Source organism: Hemiscyllium ocellatum, chromosome 1, assembly GCF_020745735.1.
Source record: "Hemiscyllium ocellatum isolate sHemOce1 chromosome 1, sHemOce1.pat.X.cur, whole genome shotgun sequence".
Classification (NCBI taxonomy): Eukaryota; Metazoa; Chordata; class Chondrichthyes; order Orectolobiformes; family Hemiscylliidae; genus Hemiscyllium; species Hemiscyllium ocellatum.
Window position 1 is genome coordinate 14319972 of NC_083401.1, and position 17724 is coordinate 14337695.

The window sequence follows — 17724 nt, forward strand, 5'->3', positions numbered from 1 at the left end:
CTGAATTTTACCAATACTTTGAGAGAGGCTAGAAGGCTGGCTGGCAAACTGACCTAGAAAAGCTTACTGGTTTCATGCCCATTTGTCTTTCTCCAGCCACACTGACCACAAGAGGGATGTGGCCCACCCACTGAAAACCCAGTTGGGTCAATTAGATAAACCTTGAAGGTGTCTCTACTGAGGAGAAAGTGAGGACTGCAGATGCAGGAGACCAGAGTTGAAAAGTGTGGTGCTGGAAAAGCGCAGCGGGCCAGGCAGCGGCCGAGGAGCAGGAGAATCGACGTTTCGGGCATAAGCCCTTTTTCAGGAATGAGGCTGGTGTGCCAAGCGGGCTGAGGTAAAGGTTCTTGTTGGGGAGCGACGGGCGTGGAGTCACCCCTCCCCCACCTTTTATCTCAGGCCGCTTGGCACACCAGCCTCATTCCTGAAGAAGGGCTTATGCCCGAAACGTCGATTCTCCTGCTCCTCGGATGCTGCCTGGCCCGCTGCGCTTTTTCATCACCACACTTTTTAACGGTGTCCCTACTGACTCAGAACCAAGACGCTCATGGAGGAGGTTGAGGTGCCAATGGCTCTCTCCATGTCACATGGTGCTACTTTTATGACCTAGGAGAAAGTGAGGACTGCAGATGCTGGAGATCAGACCCTCCTCATTCCTGAAGAAGGGCTTATGCCCGAAACGTCGATTCTCCTGCTCCTTTGATGCTGCCTGACCTGCTGCGCTTTTCCAGCAACACATTTTTCAGCTACTTTTATGACCTCCTACTCAGGTGGATGTAAAATATCTAAAGTACTATTTTGAAGAAGAGTTGGGCAGTAATCCCTTGTGTCCTGATTAATATTTACTCCTCAATCTCTGGCTCTGTCAAAAACAACCTGGTGATGATCACATTGCTGTTTGGAGGAGTTTGATGCATGTTTACTTACAGTTCCTACATCAAGATAGTTATATAGGAACTACCTAATCACACAACAGCAGCTTATAGTCCAACAGGTTTATTTGGAAGCACTCGTTTTCAGACCACTGCTCCATCAGGGAGCTGTGAAGCAGGATCAAAAGACAGAATTTATAGCAAAAGATTATACGCAACTGAAATGATATAGAACAAACCTAGATTGCTGTTGTGACTTTCATCTTTTCGAATGGGTTACAGGTTTCAGTTCATTAATATGTAAATCCCAGACCTTCTTTCCAGTCACATCCTCGAGATAGCTTAAGGGTTTATAAAAAAAACAGTGACCGCTCATCACAGACAGTGCATTAAAGGTGTGAGGTTAGAGTCTGTCTGTATCCCAATCTTAAGTCAGACTGGTTCTATTTCCAAAGTAGGAGTTTAGAAAATGTTACATAGATGGACTGCCTGCAGATTGTGTGCTTTCTGAACAAAATAGATTGTATCTGCAATTACAATTCTGCAAATGCAAATTCCCCCATAGACTTAGATGTGTATGTGCATGCATGTGAATGTATGAGTACGTGTGAGTGTGTGTTTGCACGTGTGTGTGCATGAATGACGGAGTATGTGGGTGGCACAGTGGTTAGCACTGGTGCCTCACAGCGCCAGAGATCAGGGTTCAATTCCCGCCTCAGGCGACTGACTGTGTGGAGTTTGCACATTCTCCCCGTGTCTGCGTGGATTTCCTCCGGGTGCTCCAGTTTCCTCCCACAGTCCAAAGATGTGCGGGTCAAGTGAATTGGCCATGCTAAATTGTCTGTAGTGTTAGGTAAGGGGTAAATGTAGGGGTATGGGTGGGTTGCGCTTCGGCAGGTCGGTGTGGACTTGTTGGGCCGAAGGGCCTGTTTCCACACTGTAATCTAAACTTCCGTGAACGTATGAGTGGGTGTGGGGATGTGTCTGAGAGAGTTTGTGTATGGGAAAGGATCTACGTTTGTGTAAGAATGTGTGTGTGTGAATGTATTGTGTAGTGGGGTCACCTGTAGTGTGACCTAAACCCAAGATCCCGGTTGAGGCCCTCCTCATTGGTACCTCATGGCGATCAGCCTCTGCTCAGCCAGCCTGCGTTGTTGCGATGTTCCCTCCCAGTTAGGGTCCAGACATTCAGCCTCGGACCTTTAGGTGACATTCTCCAAGGTGTACTTTGGGATGTGCAACAACGCAGGGTGGTGTTGTGTATCCTGAGATCCACCTTGGAAGACGGTTCACCCGAAGATCCGAGGCCAAATGTCACTGGCCACTGAAGTGTTGCCCGTTTGGGAGGGAACATCCCTGTCTGATGATTGTCGCGTGGTGTCCATCCGTTGTCGTCGTGTCTGCTTGGTCTCACCAATGGTACCATACCTTGGGACATCCTTGCCTGCAACATATGATATAGACAACGTTGGCCGAGTCACATGAGTACCTGATGTGTATATGGTGGGTGGTGTCCCCCTATAATGATGGGATCCATGTCAACACTCTGGCACGTCTTGCAGTGGCTGCCGTGACGGGGTTACACGGTGTTGTGATTGATGCTGTCCTGAAGTCTGGATAGTTTGCTGTGAACAATGGTCTGTTTAAGGTTTGGCGGTTGTTTAAAGGCAAGAAGTGGAGGTTTAGGGAAGGTCTTGGCAAGGTGGTTATCCTCATTGATAATGCGTTGCAGACTGCAAAGAACATGGTGCAGTTTCTCCACTCCCAGGAATACTGGACAACGAAGGGCACCAAATCGGTCGCATGCCATGTCTGTTGCCTGAGAAGGTCATTACAGTTTCTCACTATGGCACGTCGGAACTTGCGATCGATGTTGAGCATTGTATCCCGTTCTTATGATGGTGACCTTCACTGTCAGGTTTCATTCACTTTCATCCTCATCTGAACAGATTCTGTGCATGTGTAGGGCTTGTCCATAGGGGATGGTTAGGGTAGAAGCTAGAGAATTGCAGCATCGTGAGGTTATCCATGGGTTTGCAGTAGAGTGAGATACTGAAGTGCCCATCCTCGATGGAGATGATTGTGTCCAAGAATGAGACTGATACCAAAGAGAAATCCACGTTAAGTCTGATGGTGGGATGACACTTGTTGATATCACTATGTAGTAGTTTCAGTGACTCACCACCATGGAGCCAGAAGAAGAAAATGTCATATACCTGGTGTATTATGTGGGTTCAAGGTCCTGTGCATCAAAGGAGTCTTGTTCAAAGTTGTGCATGAAAATGTTGACATATCAGGAGCAAATTAGGTCCCCATGGCTGTTCTGTGTGTCTGGATGAAGGACTGGTTGTCAAAGGTGAAAACGTTGTGGTCGAGGACGAAGCAGATGAGTTGTAGGACAGTGCTCGAAAATTGGCAGTTGTTGGTGTTGAGTACTGAGGATGTTGCCACGATGCCATCATCATGGGGGATGCTGGTGTAGAGGGCCGAAACATCCATTGTGACGAGGAATGTTCCCGGTTCGACTAGACTGTGGGTGCTGAGTTTCTGTAAGCAATCTGTAGTTTTGCTACAGAAACTGGGGGTCCCCTGTACAATGGGTTTCAAAATTCCCTCATCATAGCCTGAGAAGTTCTCACACAGGGTTCCATTGCTTGACCAGGTGTGTTGGCTTTGTGTATCTTTGGAAGGCAGTAGAAATCTTCTACGCAAGAAGTACATTGGATGAGAGGGCAGAGGTAGCTCTGAAGGAGTGGATCAAAAATCATGATTCATCTATTTAGTTCATGGGTGTGTTCTTTTGTCGGATCAGTCAGTAGTCGTCTGTTCCACATCCCCCACACTCTGACACACACACACACACTCTCTCTCACAAGCTTATACTCCGTCACACTCATACACACACTCTACCAAGCACACACACATGCAAATACACAAACTCACATCCACAAACACTCTCTCTCTCTCCCCCTCACATGCACACATACACACAAGTCTATGGGGTGAATTTGCATTTGCAGAATTGTAATTGCAGATAGATTCTATTTTGCTCAGAAAACACACAATCTGTAGGCAGTCATTCCATGTAACAATTTATAAATTCCTACTTTGGAAATAGAACCGGTCTGACACAAGGTTGGAATACAGACAGACTCTAACCTCACGCTTTTAATGCATTGTCTGAGATGAGACGTCCCCTTTTTTTAATAAAACCTTGTTTTGAGAATGTGACTGAAAAGAAGTTTTGGGACTTACATATTAACGAACTGAAACCTGGAACTCATTCTAAAAGATGAAAGACTTCACAACAATCTAGGTTTGTTCAATATATCGTTTCAGTTGCATGACACTGTGATCTTCTGTTATAAATTCTGTGTCTTTTGATCCTGCTCCACAGCTCCCTGATGAAGGAGCAGTGCTCTGAAAGCTAGTACTTCTAAATAAACCTGGTGTCATGCAATTTTTAACTGCATCACCCCAATCTAACACTGGCACCTCCACATCATACATAATAATAACTACACCTCAAAAATACTTAATTGGTTGTAAAATCACGGAGAGCGGAAGTGAAGTCGGAGCGCAGAGTTGGTCGGGAAGGTAAGTGACTTATTTGAGTGGAGAAGGAACCAGAGACACTATACGTGTAGTGTCTCCCACCCTCCCTCCTCCTCTAACCTAAAAAAAAGGACTCAGTCGGCTGAACAGGTAAGCTACTTAGTGTTCTTGTTTTGGAGACGAAGTGTAGAGTAATGGCAGCGCAGGCAGTGGAACGTTCCTCCTGCAGGATGTTTGAGGTAGGGATGACCACCGATGCTCCTGCCGACTTCACCTGCAGGAAGTGCAGCCAGCTCCAGCTCCTCACAGACCGCGTTAGGGAACTGGAGCTGGAGTTGGATGAACTGAGGATTATTCGAGAGGCTGAGAGGGTGATAGATAGAAGCTACAGGGACATAGTTACGCCAGAGAACAGAGGTAGCTGGGTAACAGAGGTGGGAAGGGAGGAAGCAGGCAGTGCAGGGATCCCCTGCGGTCGTTCCCCTCAACAATAAGTATACTGCTTTGGATACTGTTGTGGGGGGGGAACGGCCTAGCAGGGGTAAGCTGCAGTGACCGGGTCTCTGGCATGAGGTCTGGCTCTGAGGCTCAGAAAGGAAAGGGGGAGAGGAGGAGAGCGCTAGTTATAGGAGACTATATTGTTAGAGGGACGGACAGGCGGTTCTGTGGACATGGGCGAGACTCTCGGATGGTTTGTTGCCTCCTGGGTGCCAGGGTCCGAGATGTCTCGGACCGTGTCTTCAGAATCCTTAAGGGGGAGTGTGTGCAGCCAGAAGTCGTGGTGCACATTGGCACCAATGACATAGGTAGGAAGAGGGGTGGGGAGGTCATTCAGGAGCTCAGGGAGTTAGGCTGGAAGCTAAAAGCTAGGACGGACAGAGTCGTCATCTCTGGGTTGTTGCCGGTGCCACGTGACAGTGAGGCAAGGAATAGGGAGAGAGTGCAGTTGAACACGTGGCTGCAAGGATGGTGTAGGAGGGAGGGCTTCAGGTATTTGGACAATTGGACTGCATTCTGGGGAAGGTGGGACCTGTACAAGCAGGACGGGTTGCACCTGAACCAGAAGGGCACCAATATGCTGGGGGGTAGGTTTGCTAGCACTCTCCGGGGGGGGGGGTTTAAACTAATTTGACAGGGGGGTGGGACCCGGACTTGTAGTCCAGCAAGTAGGTTAGCTGTTTTTCAGGATGTCCAAGAATGTAGGGAGGCTGTGGAGAAGGTAGCACTGACAGGGAATACGTGCGGACACAGAGATGGGTTCAAGTGTGTATACTTCAACTCAAGGAGTATCAGAAATAAGGTGGGTGAACTTAAGGTGTGGATCGGTACCTGGGACTACGATGTTGTGGCCATCACGGAAACGTGGATAGAAGAGGGACAAGAATGGTTGTTGGAGGTTCCTGGTTACAGATGTTTCAGTAAGATTAGGGAGGGTGGTAAAAAAGGAGGGGGGGGTGGTGTTGCTAATTAGAAATGGTATAACGGCTGCAGAAAGGCAGTTCGAGAGGGATCTGCCTTTGGAGGTAGTATGGGCTGAAGTCAGAAATAGGAAAGGAGCAGTCACCTTGTTGGGTGTTTACTATAGGCCCCCCAATAGCAGCAGAGATGTGGAGAAGCAGATTGGGGAACAGATTTTGGAAAGGTGCAGAAGCCACAGGGTAGTAGTCATGGGCGATTTCAACTTCCCAAATATTGATTGGAAGCTCTTTAAATCAAGTAGATTGGACGGGGCGGTGTTTGTGCAGTGTGTCCAGGAAGCTTTTCTAACTCAATATGTAGATTGTCCGACCAGAGGGGAGGCCATATTGGATTTGGTACTTGGTAATGAACCAGGACAAGAGATGGGCTTGTTAGTGGGTGAGCATTTTGGTGATGGTGACCACACTTCTGTGACTTTTGGGGGAAAGGTAAATACGATGCTGCAAGACAGGATCTGTGGAGCATAAGTTGGGAGCATGGGCTGTCAGGGAAGGATGTTGTTGAAATTTGTAACTTTTTCAAGGAAGAGATGCGACGTGTCCTTGATATGTATGTACCTATCAGGCAGGAAAGAGATGGTCGTGTGAGGGAACCTTGGTTGACGAGGGAGGTTGAATGACTTGTAAGGAGGAAGAAGGAGGCTTCCATAAGGTTGAGGAAACAAGGTTCAGTCAGAGCGTTGGAGGGATACAGGATAGCCAGGAGGGAGCTGAAGGAAGGGATTAGGAGAGCTAAGAGAGGGCATGAAAAATCTTTGGCGGGTAGGATCAAGGATAACCCCAAGGCCTTTTATACGTATGTGAGAAACATGAGAATGACGAGAACGAGGGTAGGTCAGATCAAGGACAGTAGTGGGAGACTGTGTATTGAGTCGGAAGAGATAGGAGAGGTCTTGAATGAGTACTTTTCTTCAGTATTTACAAATGAGAGGGACCGTATTGTTGAAGAGGACAGTATGAAACGGACTGATAAGCTAGAGGAGATACTTGTTAGGAAGGAAGATGTGTTGAAAAACTTGAGGAAAGACAAGTCCCCTAGGCCTAACAGGATACTTTCGTCTTCACTGTCAATGGGGTGGTACCAGGGGACTGGAGAGTGGCGAATGTTGTGCCCCTGTTCAAAAAAGGGAATAAGGATAACTCCGGGAATTACAGGCCAGTTAATCTTACTTTGGTGGTAGGCAAAGAAATGGAAAGGGTACTGAGGGATAGGATTTATGAGTATCTGGAAAGACACTGCTTGATTAGGGACAGCCAGCATGGATTTGCGAGGGGTAGGTCTTGCCTTACAAGTCTTATTGAATTCTTTGAGGAGATGACCAAGCATGTGGATGAGGGTAGAGCGATGTGGTGTACATGGATTTTAGTAAGGCATTTGATAAGGTTCCCCATGGTGGGCTGATGTGGAAAGTCAGGAGGCATGGGATAGTGGGAAATTTGGCCAATTGGATAGAGAAATGGCTAACCGGCTGAAGTCAGAGAGTGGTGGTAGATGGTAAATATTCAGCCTGGAGCCCAGTTACAAGTGGAGTTCCGCAGGGATCAGTTCTGAGTCCTCTGCTGTTTGTAATTTTTATTAATGACTTGGAAGAGGGAGTCAAAGGGTGGGTCAGTAAATTTGCAGACGATACGAAGATTGGTGGAGTTGTGGATAGTGAGGAGAGCTATTGCCAGCTGCAAAGGGACTTATAAGGGACTTAGATATGATGCAGGACTGGGCTGAGGAGTGGCAGATGGAGTTCAACCCTGTCAAGTGTGAGGTTGTCCATTTTGGAAGGACAAATAAGAATGCGGAATACAGGGGTTAACGGTAGGGTTCTTAGTAAAGTGGAGGATCTTGGGGTCTATGTTCATAGCTCTTTGAAAGTTGCCACTCAGGTGGATAGAGCTTGTAAGAAGGCCTATGGTGTATTAGCATTCATTAGCAGAGGGATTGAATTCAAGAGGCGTGAGGTGATGTTGCAGCTGTACTGGACCTTGGTAAGGCTACATTTGGAGTACTGTGTGCAGTTCTGGTCGCCTCATTTTAGGAAAGATGTGGAGGCTTTGGAGAGGGTGCAGAGGAGATTTACCAGGATGTTGCCTGGAATGGAGAATTGGTCGTACGAGGATAGGTTGAGAGTGTTAGGCCTTTTCTCATTGGAACTGCGAAGGATATGGGGCGACTTGATAGAGGTTTATAAGATGATCGGGGGAATAGATAGAGTGGACATTCAGAGACCTTTTCCCTGGGTACAACAGAGTGTTACAAGGGGATATAAATTTAAGGTGAAGGGTGGAAGGTATAGGGGGGGATGTCTGGGGTAGGATCTTTACCCAGAGAGTGGTGGGGGCATGGAATGCGCTGCCTGTGGGAGTGGCAGAGTCAGAATCATTGGTGACCTTTAAGCGTCAATTGGATAGGTACATGGATAGGTGCTTAAGCTAGGACAAATGTTCGGCACAACATCATGGGCCGAAGGGCCTGTTCTGTGCTGTATTGTTTTATGTTCTATATTCTATATTCTATGTTCTAAAATGCCTTGAGACTTCAGCTGGAGTATTCTATACAATTCTGGATGCCACACAATAGGAAGCAATTGGAGAGGGTGCAGAGGAGATTCCATAAATGGTTCCAGGAATGAGAAAATTCTGTTAGAAGACAGATTGGAGAGGTTGCAACTGTTCTCACAGGAGTGAAGAGGGCTACAGCAAGATTCCATTGGAAGTTTCAAAATTTTAAGATCTGGATATAAAGGAAGAAACTCTTTGCACTCGTACGTAAAAAAATTGAGAATGAGAGGGCACGAATTTTAAAATAATTTGCAAAAGTAGTAAATGTGATCTATACAAAAAAAAATTCTTACAAGTTGGGTCTGAAATGCATGACCTAGAACTGTGCTTGAAGGGGGGTTTCATTGGAGCACGAGAGAGCATTACTTGAATAGAAACAGCAAGGATACGGTCACTTCTCCTATAACACAATAGTTCATTCTTGTGCAATCCATGTTCTAAGAAAACTGTGTCATAGCAGCACCATTCAAACTAATGGAGCCGGAATCACATTATAACCAAGACACACTTCAAAACTTAACGCTATACAAACAGCGTTCCCAATTCATCAATCATGTTACAGTGAATTTGTGCTAACAAAATGTACATTATACCAGAATGACCTATATAGGGAAAAGGCAGAACTGTGGCATAAGTCATAATGTTCATTTGGACAACTGGCAGAAACATGGCTTTTTCTGGCACAATAACATTTCTGTGATTCTATGAGACATCCAACATCAAAAAAGATTTACAAAAATGTTGCCAGGATTGGAGGGTTGGAGCTATGGGGAGAGGCTGAATAGGCTGGAGTTATTTCCCCTGGACCATTGGAGGCTGAGGGGTGACCTGATAGAGGTTTATAAAATTATGAGGGGCATGAATAGGATGAATAGACAAGCTCTTTTCCCTGGACTGGGGGAGTCCAGAACTAGAGGGCATATGTTTAAGGTGAGTGGGGTAAGATATAAAAGAGACCTAAAGGGCAATGTTTTTACGCAGAGGATGGAATGAGCTGCCAGAGAAAGTGGTGGGGACTAGCACAATGACATCATTTAAAATACACCTGGATGGATATATGAATGTTAAAGGTTCAGAGGGATATGGGCCAAGTGCTGGCAAATGGGACTAGATTAATTTAGAATATCTGGTGGGCATGGACAAGTTGGACTGAAGGGTCTGTTTCTGTGCTGTACATCTCTATGACTAGTTGAGAAAACGATGGTCCCCCAAATGTAATAGAACAAAAGAGAACAAAGAAAATTACAGCACAGGAACAGGCCCTCCAAGCCTGCACTGATCCAGATCCTCGTTCTAAACCTATCGCCTTTTTTGTAAGGATGTTTCCCTCTACTCGCTGCCCATTTATGTATCTGTCTAGATACATCTTAAGTGACACTATCATGCCCACCTCCACTGACAACACGTTCCAGGCAATCACCACCCTCTGCATTAAGAACTTTCCACAGGTATCTCCCTAAAACTTTTCCCCTCTCACCTTGAACTCGTCACCCCTAGTCATAGAGATGTACAGCATGGAAACAGATCCTTTGGTCCAACTTGTCTATGCTGACCAGATATCCCAACCCAACCTAGTCCCACCCGCCAGCACCTGGCCCATATCCCTCTAAACCCTTCCTATTCGTATACCCATCAAATGCCTCTCAAATGTTGCAATTGTATCAGCCTCCACCACTTCCTCTGGCAGCTCTTTCCATACATGCACCACTCTCTGTGTGAAAAAGTTGCCCCTTAGGTCTCTTTTATATCTTTCCCCTCACACCCTAAACCTATGCCTTCTATTTCCGGACTCCCCAACCCCACGGAAAAGACTTTGTCTATTTATCCTATCCTCTCATAATTTTGTAAACCTCTATAAGGTCACCCCTCAGCCTCCGACGCTCCAGGGAAAACAGCCCCAACCTGTTCAGCCTTTCCCTATAGTTCAAATCCTCCAACCTTGGCAACATCCTTGTAAGTCTTCTCTGAACCCTTTCAAGTTTCACAACATCCTTCTGATAGGAAGGAGACCAGAATTGCACACAATATTCCAACAGTGGCCTAACAATGTCCTGTACAGCCGCAACATTACCTCCCAACTCCTGTACTCAATACTCTGACCAATAAAAGTTTAATTGAGTCTCCCACTCTGGGAAAAAGCTTCTTGCTATCCACCCTGTCTGTACCTCTCATGATGTTAAAGACCTCAATCACGTCCTCCCTCAACCTCTGTCTTTCTAATAAAAATAGTCCTAATATATTCAACTTCTCTTCATAGCTAACGCCGTCCTCTGTCCCTCTCCAAAGCATCCACATCCTTTTGGTAATATGACGACCAAAACTGTATGCTGTATTCCAAATGTGGCCGAATCAAAGTCCTACACAACTGCAACATGACCTGCCAACTCTTGTACTGAAAATGTGTTACTGGAAAAGCGCAGCAGGTCAGGCAGCATCCAAGGAGCAGGAGAGTCGACGTTTCAGGCATGAGCCCTTCTTCTCCTGCCAACTCTTGTCCTCAATACCCTGTCCAATGAAGGAAAGCATGCTGTATGCCTTCTTGACCACTCTTATTGACCTGTGTTGCCACCTTCTGGGTACAATGGACCTAAACAGCCAGATCTCTCTGTACATCAATCTTCCCCAGGACTTATCCATTTACCATACAAGCTCTAGAATTGGATCTACAAAATACAACACCTCACATTTACCCAGATTGAGCTCCATCTGCTATTTCTCCACCCAACGATCTATATTGTGCTGTATTCTCTGACAGTCCCCTTCACTATCTGCTACTCCATCAATCCTAGTGTCATCTGCAAACTTGCTAATCAGACCACCTACACCTTCCTCCTGATCATTAATATATATCACACGCAACAGTGGATCCCTGGGGAACACCACTGGCCACAGTTCTCCATTTTGAGAAATTTCCTTCCACTATTACTCTCTACCTACCATGCAACGTTCTACCATGAGAAACCTTATGAAATGCCTTACTGAAGTCCATGTACATGATATCTACAGCCCTTCCCTCATCAATCAACTTTGTCACTTCCTCGAAGAATTCTACTAAATTAGTAAGATATGACCTTCCCTCCACACAACCATGCTGCCCATTACTGATAGAGACAAAAAAACTACAGGGGCCGACCGGATCTCCCAGTCACCAATTTTAATTCCATTCTCACTTCCTTTCCAACGTGACCGTCCTTGGTCAACTCCATTACCACAATGAACCAAACTGTAAATTGGAAGAACAACACCTCATCTGCCTGGGCAGCCGACAGCCCAGAGGATGCAACATTGAGTTTTCCAATTTCAAATAACCTCCCTTCCCAGCCCCTCCCCCTCCATTCCACCCCTTCCTGCCACCAACTGGATTTATGCCTCCCATTGACCAACTTCCCATAACCTCTTCACCTATCACCACTTCACCAGCCTGTCCCCACCTCATTCTTTATCAGCAGCTCCTCCTACACCCATCCCCACTACTGAATAAGGGTTACACCCAAAATGTTGACTTCTCCACATGATGCTGCTTGGCTTGCTGTGGTCTTACAACCTCCTGCCTGCCTATCACTGATAAGCCCATTTTCTTCCAAATGTAAATAGATCCTATCCCCCAGTATCTTCTCCAACAGCTTCCCTATCACTGATGTCAGGCTCACTGGTCTAGAATTACCTGGTTTATCTCTGCTACCCTTCCTAAATAAGAGGACATTAGGAATTCTCCAGTTTTTAGATTACTTACATTGTAGAAACAGGCCCTTCGGCCCAACAAGTCCACAACGACCCTCCAAAGCACAACCCACCCAGACCCATTCCCCTACATTTACTCCTACACCTAACACTACGGGCAATTTAGCATGGCCAATTCACCTAACCTGCACATTTTTGGATTGTGGAGGAAATCCACGCAGACACGGGGAGAATGAGGCGGGAATTGAACCTGGGTCTCTGACACTGTGAGGCAGCAGTGCTAACCACTGTGCCACCGTGCCGCCCAAAGCTTTCTGGGACCTCATCAGTGTTCAAGGATACCGCAAAGATATCTGTTAAGGCCCCAGCTATTTCCTCTCTCGTTTCCCTCAGCAACCTGGGATAGATCCCATCTGAACCTGGAGACTTGTCCACTTTAATGCCTTTTAGAATACCCAACACTTCCTCCCGCCTTATGCTGACTTGACATAATGGAGAACCCTGAAATAATTCAGATTGTAATAGATATTACAATGCAAAAATGTTAGGATCTCTCAGGATTAAGATCTTTACAGATGGAGACGATCTTGGATTTGGCTAACTTCATAGCTTGAAGCCACTATAATTGTACTTATTTTTTAAATGCAATAGTGCTATGGTGGTGGTGGTGGTGGTGAGGAGTAAGGTACGAGTGGCACATGCGCCACCAGGCGAACATGGGTAACCGTGCACAATGAGTTTTGTGATTTGTGCCCTGACATTAGATTTTCACACCAATGCCGTGCCCTAGAGAGCTCATTATTAAGATGCATTCTGGTTCATCTTTTAGGTAAGGAAATCTGCTGTTCCAACTATATGCAACTTTAGACCCATAGCAATGCAGCTGACTATTAAAAAAATTTAAAGGAACGACTCATACTCAAGGCAGTACTGTACATCAGTTTAATATTCATTGATGGAGACAAAAATAAGATTGCAGAATTTTGAAAAGGAAAAAATATTAGAAAATGTCTAATTAAGTCTAATAACTTCCTTGAATCAAGGAGGATTTCTCATTATTTACACTGGAAAGGCAGCTGATGAATTGAATATGATTTTTCTGTTTCAAGCTTCATGGTTCTGCCACCTCCTATGTTCTCTCACGCAGCCTCTTCCAGCTTCTCCAGCTACCCATCTTCTAGTTCATCACTATCTAAATCCTCGTCATCTTGTTCCTCAAGAGTCGGCTCTTCCTTAGTTTCCGATGACTCCTTGGTGTCTGATGACTCCTCAATATCAAGTGCCACCTTGACTTTTGGCAGCTCCTTGGTTTCTGGCTCCACCTGTACCTTTGGCTGCTCCTTGGTGTCTGATTCCTCCTGGACCCTTGGCTCCACATACTCACTAAGCTGCCTCCTGTACCGCAGTGTTCTCAACTTGGTGCAGTAGTCTCTCTCCTGGAGCAGCTGCTTGTACTGAGCCTCCAGCTCCTCCTGTTGCACATGGAGAACTCGGGAGCGTTCAATCAAACACACCAACACCTCTCTCAGCTGCTGGTTCTCCATCTTGATAGATTCAATATGCTCAATCAGACAGCAGACTGCCTCCTGTGGGATAGACACAGGGCTTGATTTGAAACTATATATCAGGTTGCTCCATCCTCCTATTAATATTCAGCCTTTTAAAACCACCTTTGTGCTACCTATTTGGATCTTGTTATTTACAGCATGTACAGCCCCATTTTGGTTAAGTGTATTCACATCCTGCATTATGGACTTTGACTCTGCCTCTGAGCACTTGTCCCAAACTTGTGAACAGCCAGGATTTTACTGACTCCCAGGAGCAGGTAGACAGTCTCACTGAATCCTTGGAGTGGACAGCCAATTAGATTAGATTAGATTAGATTACTTACAGTGTGGAAACAGGCCCTTCGGCCCAACAAGTCCACACCGACCCGCCGAAGCACAACCCACCCATACCCCTACATTTTCCCCCTTACCTAACACTACGGGCAATTTAGCATGGCCAATTCACCTGACCCGCACATCTTTGGACAATTAAGGATAACCAAGGTCCATCCAGAGGCTTTTGTTTTGCAGTGCTAGGGTGGTGTTTTGCCGAAGGCTAGGCAATCTCTGCCATGAAGGGAGGCCACCACAGAAACTCTGGTGGTCTCCCATGGTATCCTGGGGTTGACTTTGCAAAATTGCAGGGGCATTCCCTCTGAGAAAATTCTCGACAGCATTCCCCTCCAACTGGCACTCCTGAGGCTTCTCAGCTGCCTGCCTCAATTGAACATGAGTCCAACATATAACCCATTAGGAGCTGGCCTGAGGTCATAAACTGCTGAGCAGATTCCACTGCTGGCACTTTTTTTTTCATTTGTTCGATGAACTGATCTTTAATTGCCTAGAGGGCAGTTGGGTCAACCACACTGCTGTAGATCTGGAGTCACACTTAAGACCAGGTCAGGATGGAGGGGACCTTTCCTAATGGGTATTAGGGAACCGAATGGGTTTTTAAAACACTGAACAACGGTTGTTATTGGCTAACTTTTTATTCCAGACGTTTTACTGAATTCCCAGAACATTAACTTGGGGTTCAGGATGAATAGCTCAGTGACATTACCATTATCACACTGCCTCCCCTACAGGCTCATGACTTTCTTTCAATCCCATCGTCAGAATATTGATGATTGCCAAGATGTTTTCCACACGTTGGATTTCGGATGCATTTTGCATTTCTCATGGATTCATCCAGTTTTTAGCCCGGGCAGAAGATAAGTCGGCACACTGACCTCAAACTGGTACTAGCTCTTTAGTTAAGGAATCCTACTTCCCTTACTGTGTGAAAATTGGCTGTGATATTTCCTGACATTACAACACAGCCAATGCCTCACTGAAGGTAGCAAGGTAAGTTGAGAAAGTGGTTACAAAGGCTCAGACATCCTGGGTTTATAAATCAAGTATTAACATTACAGAAAGAAGTGAATGCGCCAAAAATACCTAAGGAATTAACAGTGAATCAGAGACTCACCAGGGGCAACACGGGGGCTCAGTGGTTAGCACTGCTGCCTCAGCACCAGGGACCCAGGTTTGATTCCATCCTCAGGCAACTGTCTGTGTGGAGGTTGCACATTCTCCCTGTGGCTGCGGGGGTTTTCTCTGGGTGCTGTGGTTTCCTCCCACAGTCCAAAAATGTGCAGGCCAGGTGAATTGGCCATGCTAAATTGCCCACGGTGTTAGGTGCATTAGTCAGGGGTAAATATAGGGTAGGGGAATGGGTCTGGTTGGGTTACTCACCGGAGGGTCGGTGTGGACTTGTTGGGCCAAAGGTTCTGTTTCCATACTGTAGGGAATCTGATCTAATCAACATAACTGAGACAGAGTTAACTGGTCCCTTATGTAGTGTGATACTGACAGAAACACAGAGTCCAAGCTCAATCCTTGGACTGCAGTTTAATCAGCTAATTGCAGTCATGAATGAGAACCTCCCACTGTAACTTTGGGTGGATGAGGTGCAGGCAAGGGAATGAACCATCATTTACTGCAGCGGGGTTATACCCACAGAGAGATCACTCTATTGTGATGCACTTTGATTATCCGACAAAACTCAATGGACCCATAGCAGAAGGCTGAAGGAATGGATTGCCTCAAGTGAATCATATCTGAGAGAGAAATCTGAAGAGAGAAGGAGGGGAAGTAATGGTAATGATAAACTACATGCACATGATATCATTACTTCAGGCTGCTTTTGGAGTCTGAAAGACTGAGAGTCCTGTTACTCACCTTGTTCGCATCCTTCTCCAGCTGTTTCACCATCTTCCTGGCATTCTGTTTATACTCAGCCTTCTCCTTGTTGAAGTTGAGTTTGAGATCATGTACACACTGAGAATGTTTGGCCCGGGCATTCATCACCAGACTGTCCAGCTCGCTGATTCTTGCCAGCTGCTGCTCCCGCAATTCCTAATCAGGGAGGACAAAACCATTTAGTTTGCAATTGTTTCTTAAATTTCTCTTTGATTCCCCTTTCCCCGGGCCAATCTTATTCCCAGTGCAGTCCAGTTTCACGGGCATTTCCCAATGGCTCTGTAGTCTACTGCATATTTAAGAGGTGGCTGTTCGGTACCTCAACTGTGTGAGCTGTCAGACCGTACATGGATAAAAGCAAAATACTACAGGTGCTGGAAATCTGAAACAAATACAAAAAAATGCTGGAGAAAATATTCTGTGGAGAGAAAAATTTAACATTTTGAGTTGAACCTTGTTAGGATGTGGGAGATAGAGATAGAGGTATTGGAAAGAAAATGGTGGGTTGTAGAACGTCATTGACCTTCTTGCTACACACTGCAGGGTATTCCTCCAAACAGTTGGTGTTTCGTGGGTGAGTGGTTAAGTCAATGGATTAGATAACCATGTCGGTTTGAATCCTGCCAACGATGATCTCCATTTTACTGAAGCAGTGCCTACCCAGTTGATGATGAAACAAACACAGGGAAAGCAGTTCAAACACACCCACATTTACTCGTGGCCTTTCATGATGCATTAATTAGCCCAGTAAGCTACCCTCTTAATGGAGCATATGGCCTGTCAGGTAAGGCAGATGAACTCAGGGTATGGATGTGAACAAGGGACTGGGACATCATAGCAATTACAGAAACATGACTGAGGGAGGGACAGGACTGGCAGCTCAATGTTTCAGGGTACAGGAACAGGTACAGGGAGGACAGGAGGGATTCAGGAGAGAAAAGGGAATATTATTTACCTTTTCATACGGTAAAACATCGCGGCAGTATTTACAGAGGATACACCTGGAGGATTGTCTACATGGGTGGAAGGTCGAAATAATAAGGGGGTGAGAATTTTGATGGGATTGTGCTAGAAACCTCCCAACAGTCAGCAGGAAATTGAGGAGCAAATATGTAGGGTGATCACAGATGGCCGTAAGTGTAGGACTGTAATAGGAGGGGACTTGGACTTTGTACTTAGACTGCCATGGGGTTAGGGGCTTGGATGGGGAGGAATTTACTTGTGTTCAAGAAAACCTTCTCAAATCAACATGTAGATGGCCTGAGTAGAGAAGGGGCAAAACCCAACCTCCTCTTGGGGAGTAAGGCAGGGCAAGTGACTGAGGTATTAGTGGGGGAGCACTTTGGGGCTAGTGACCATAATTCTATTAGTTTTAAACTAGTTATGCAAAAGGGTAGGTCCAGTCCACAAGTTTAAAGTTCTAAATTGGGGCAAGGCCAATTTTGATGATATTAGACAGGAACTTCCAAAAATTGATTGGGCGAGGCTGTTCACAGCTAAAGGGACATCTGGCAAGTGGGGGAGTTGAAGTGTTTGGCCACAGGGTGGTGGGGTTGTTTGGTGCACATCCCAGAGATAATCCTTGAGTTGGCGCCCTGTCTCCCTGATGTAAAGGAGACCACATCAAGAGCAACCGATGCAGTGGAAAGGAAAATCTCTGCTGGATGTGAAGTGATCCTTTGGGGCCTTGGATGGAGGTGAGGAGGGAGATGTGGGCGCAGGTTTTACATCTCGTGGCAGCAAGGGAAGGTGCTGGGAGTGGAGGGTGGGTTGGTGGGGTGTAGACCTAACGAGGGA

General features: G+C 46.1%; 1 protein-coding gene across 1 annotated transcript in view; it reads right to left on the bottom strand.

Moving 5' to 3' along the window:
- Nucleotides 1–13102: 13102 nt before the first annotated feature.
- ccdc166 (coiled-coil domain containing 166) overlaps nt 13103–17724 on the bottom strand; it is a 29828-nt gene continuing 25206 nt past the window's right edge. Inside the window, exons 7-8 of the mRNA XM_060837480.1 lie at nt 15907–16083; nt 13103–13725 (exon numbers count right to left, since the gene is read on the bottom strand). Of these exons, the coding sequence (XP_060693463.1) occupies nt 13306–13725; nt 15907–16083 (597 nt within the window). The 3' untranslated portion in view covers nt 13103–13305. The remainder of the gene's footprint in view (nt 13726–15906; nt 16084–17724) is intronic.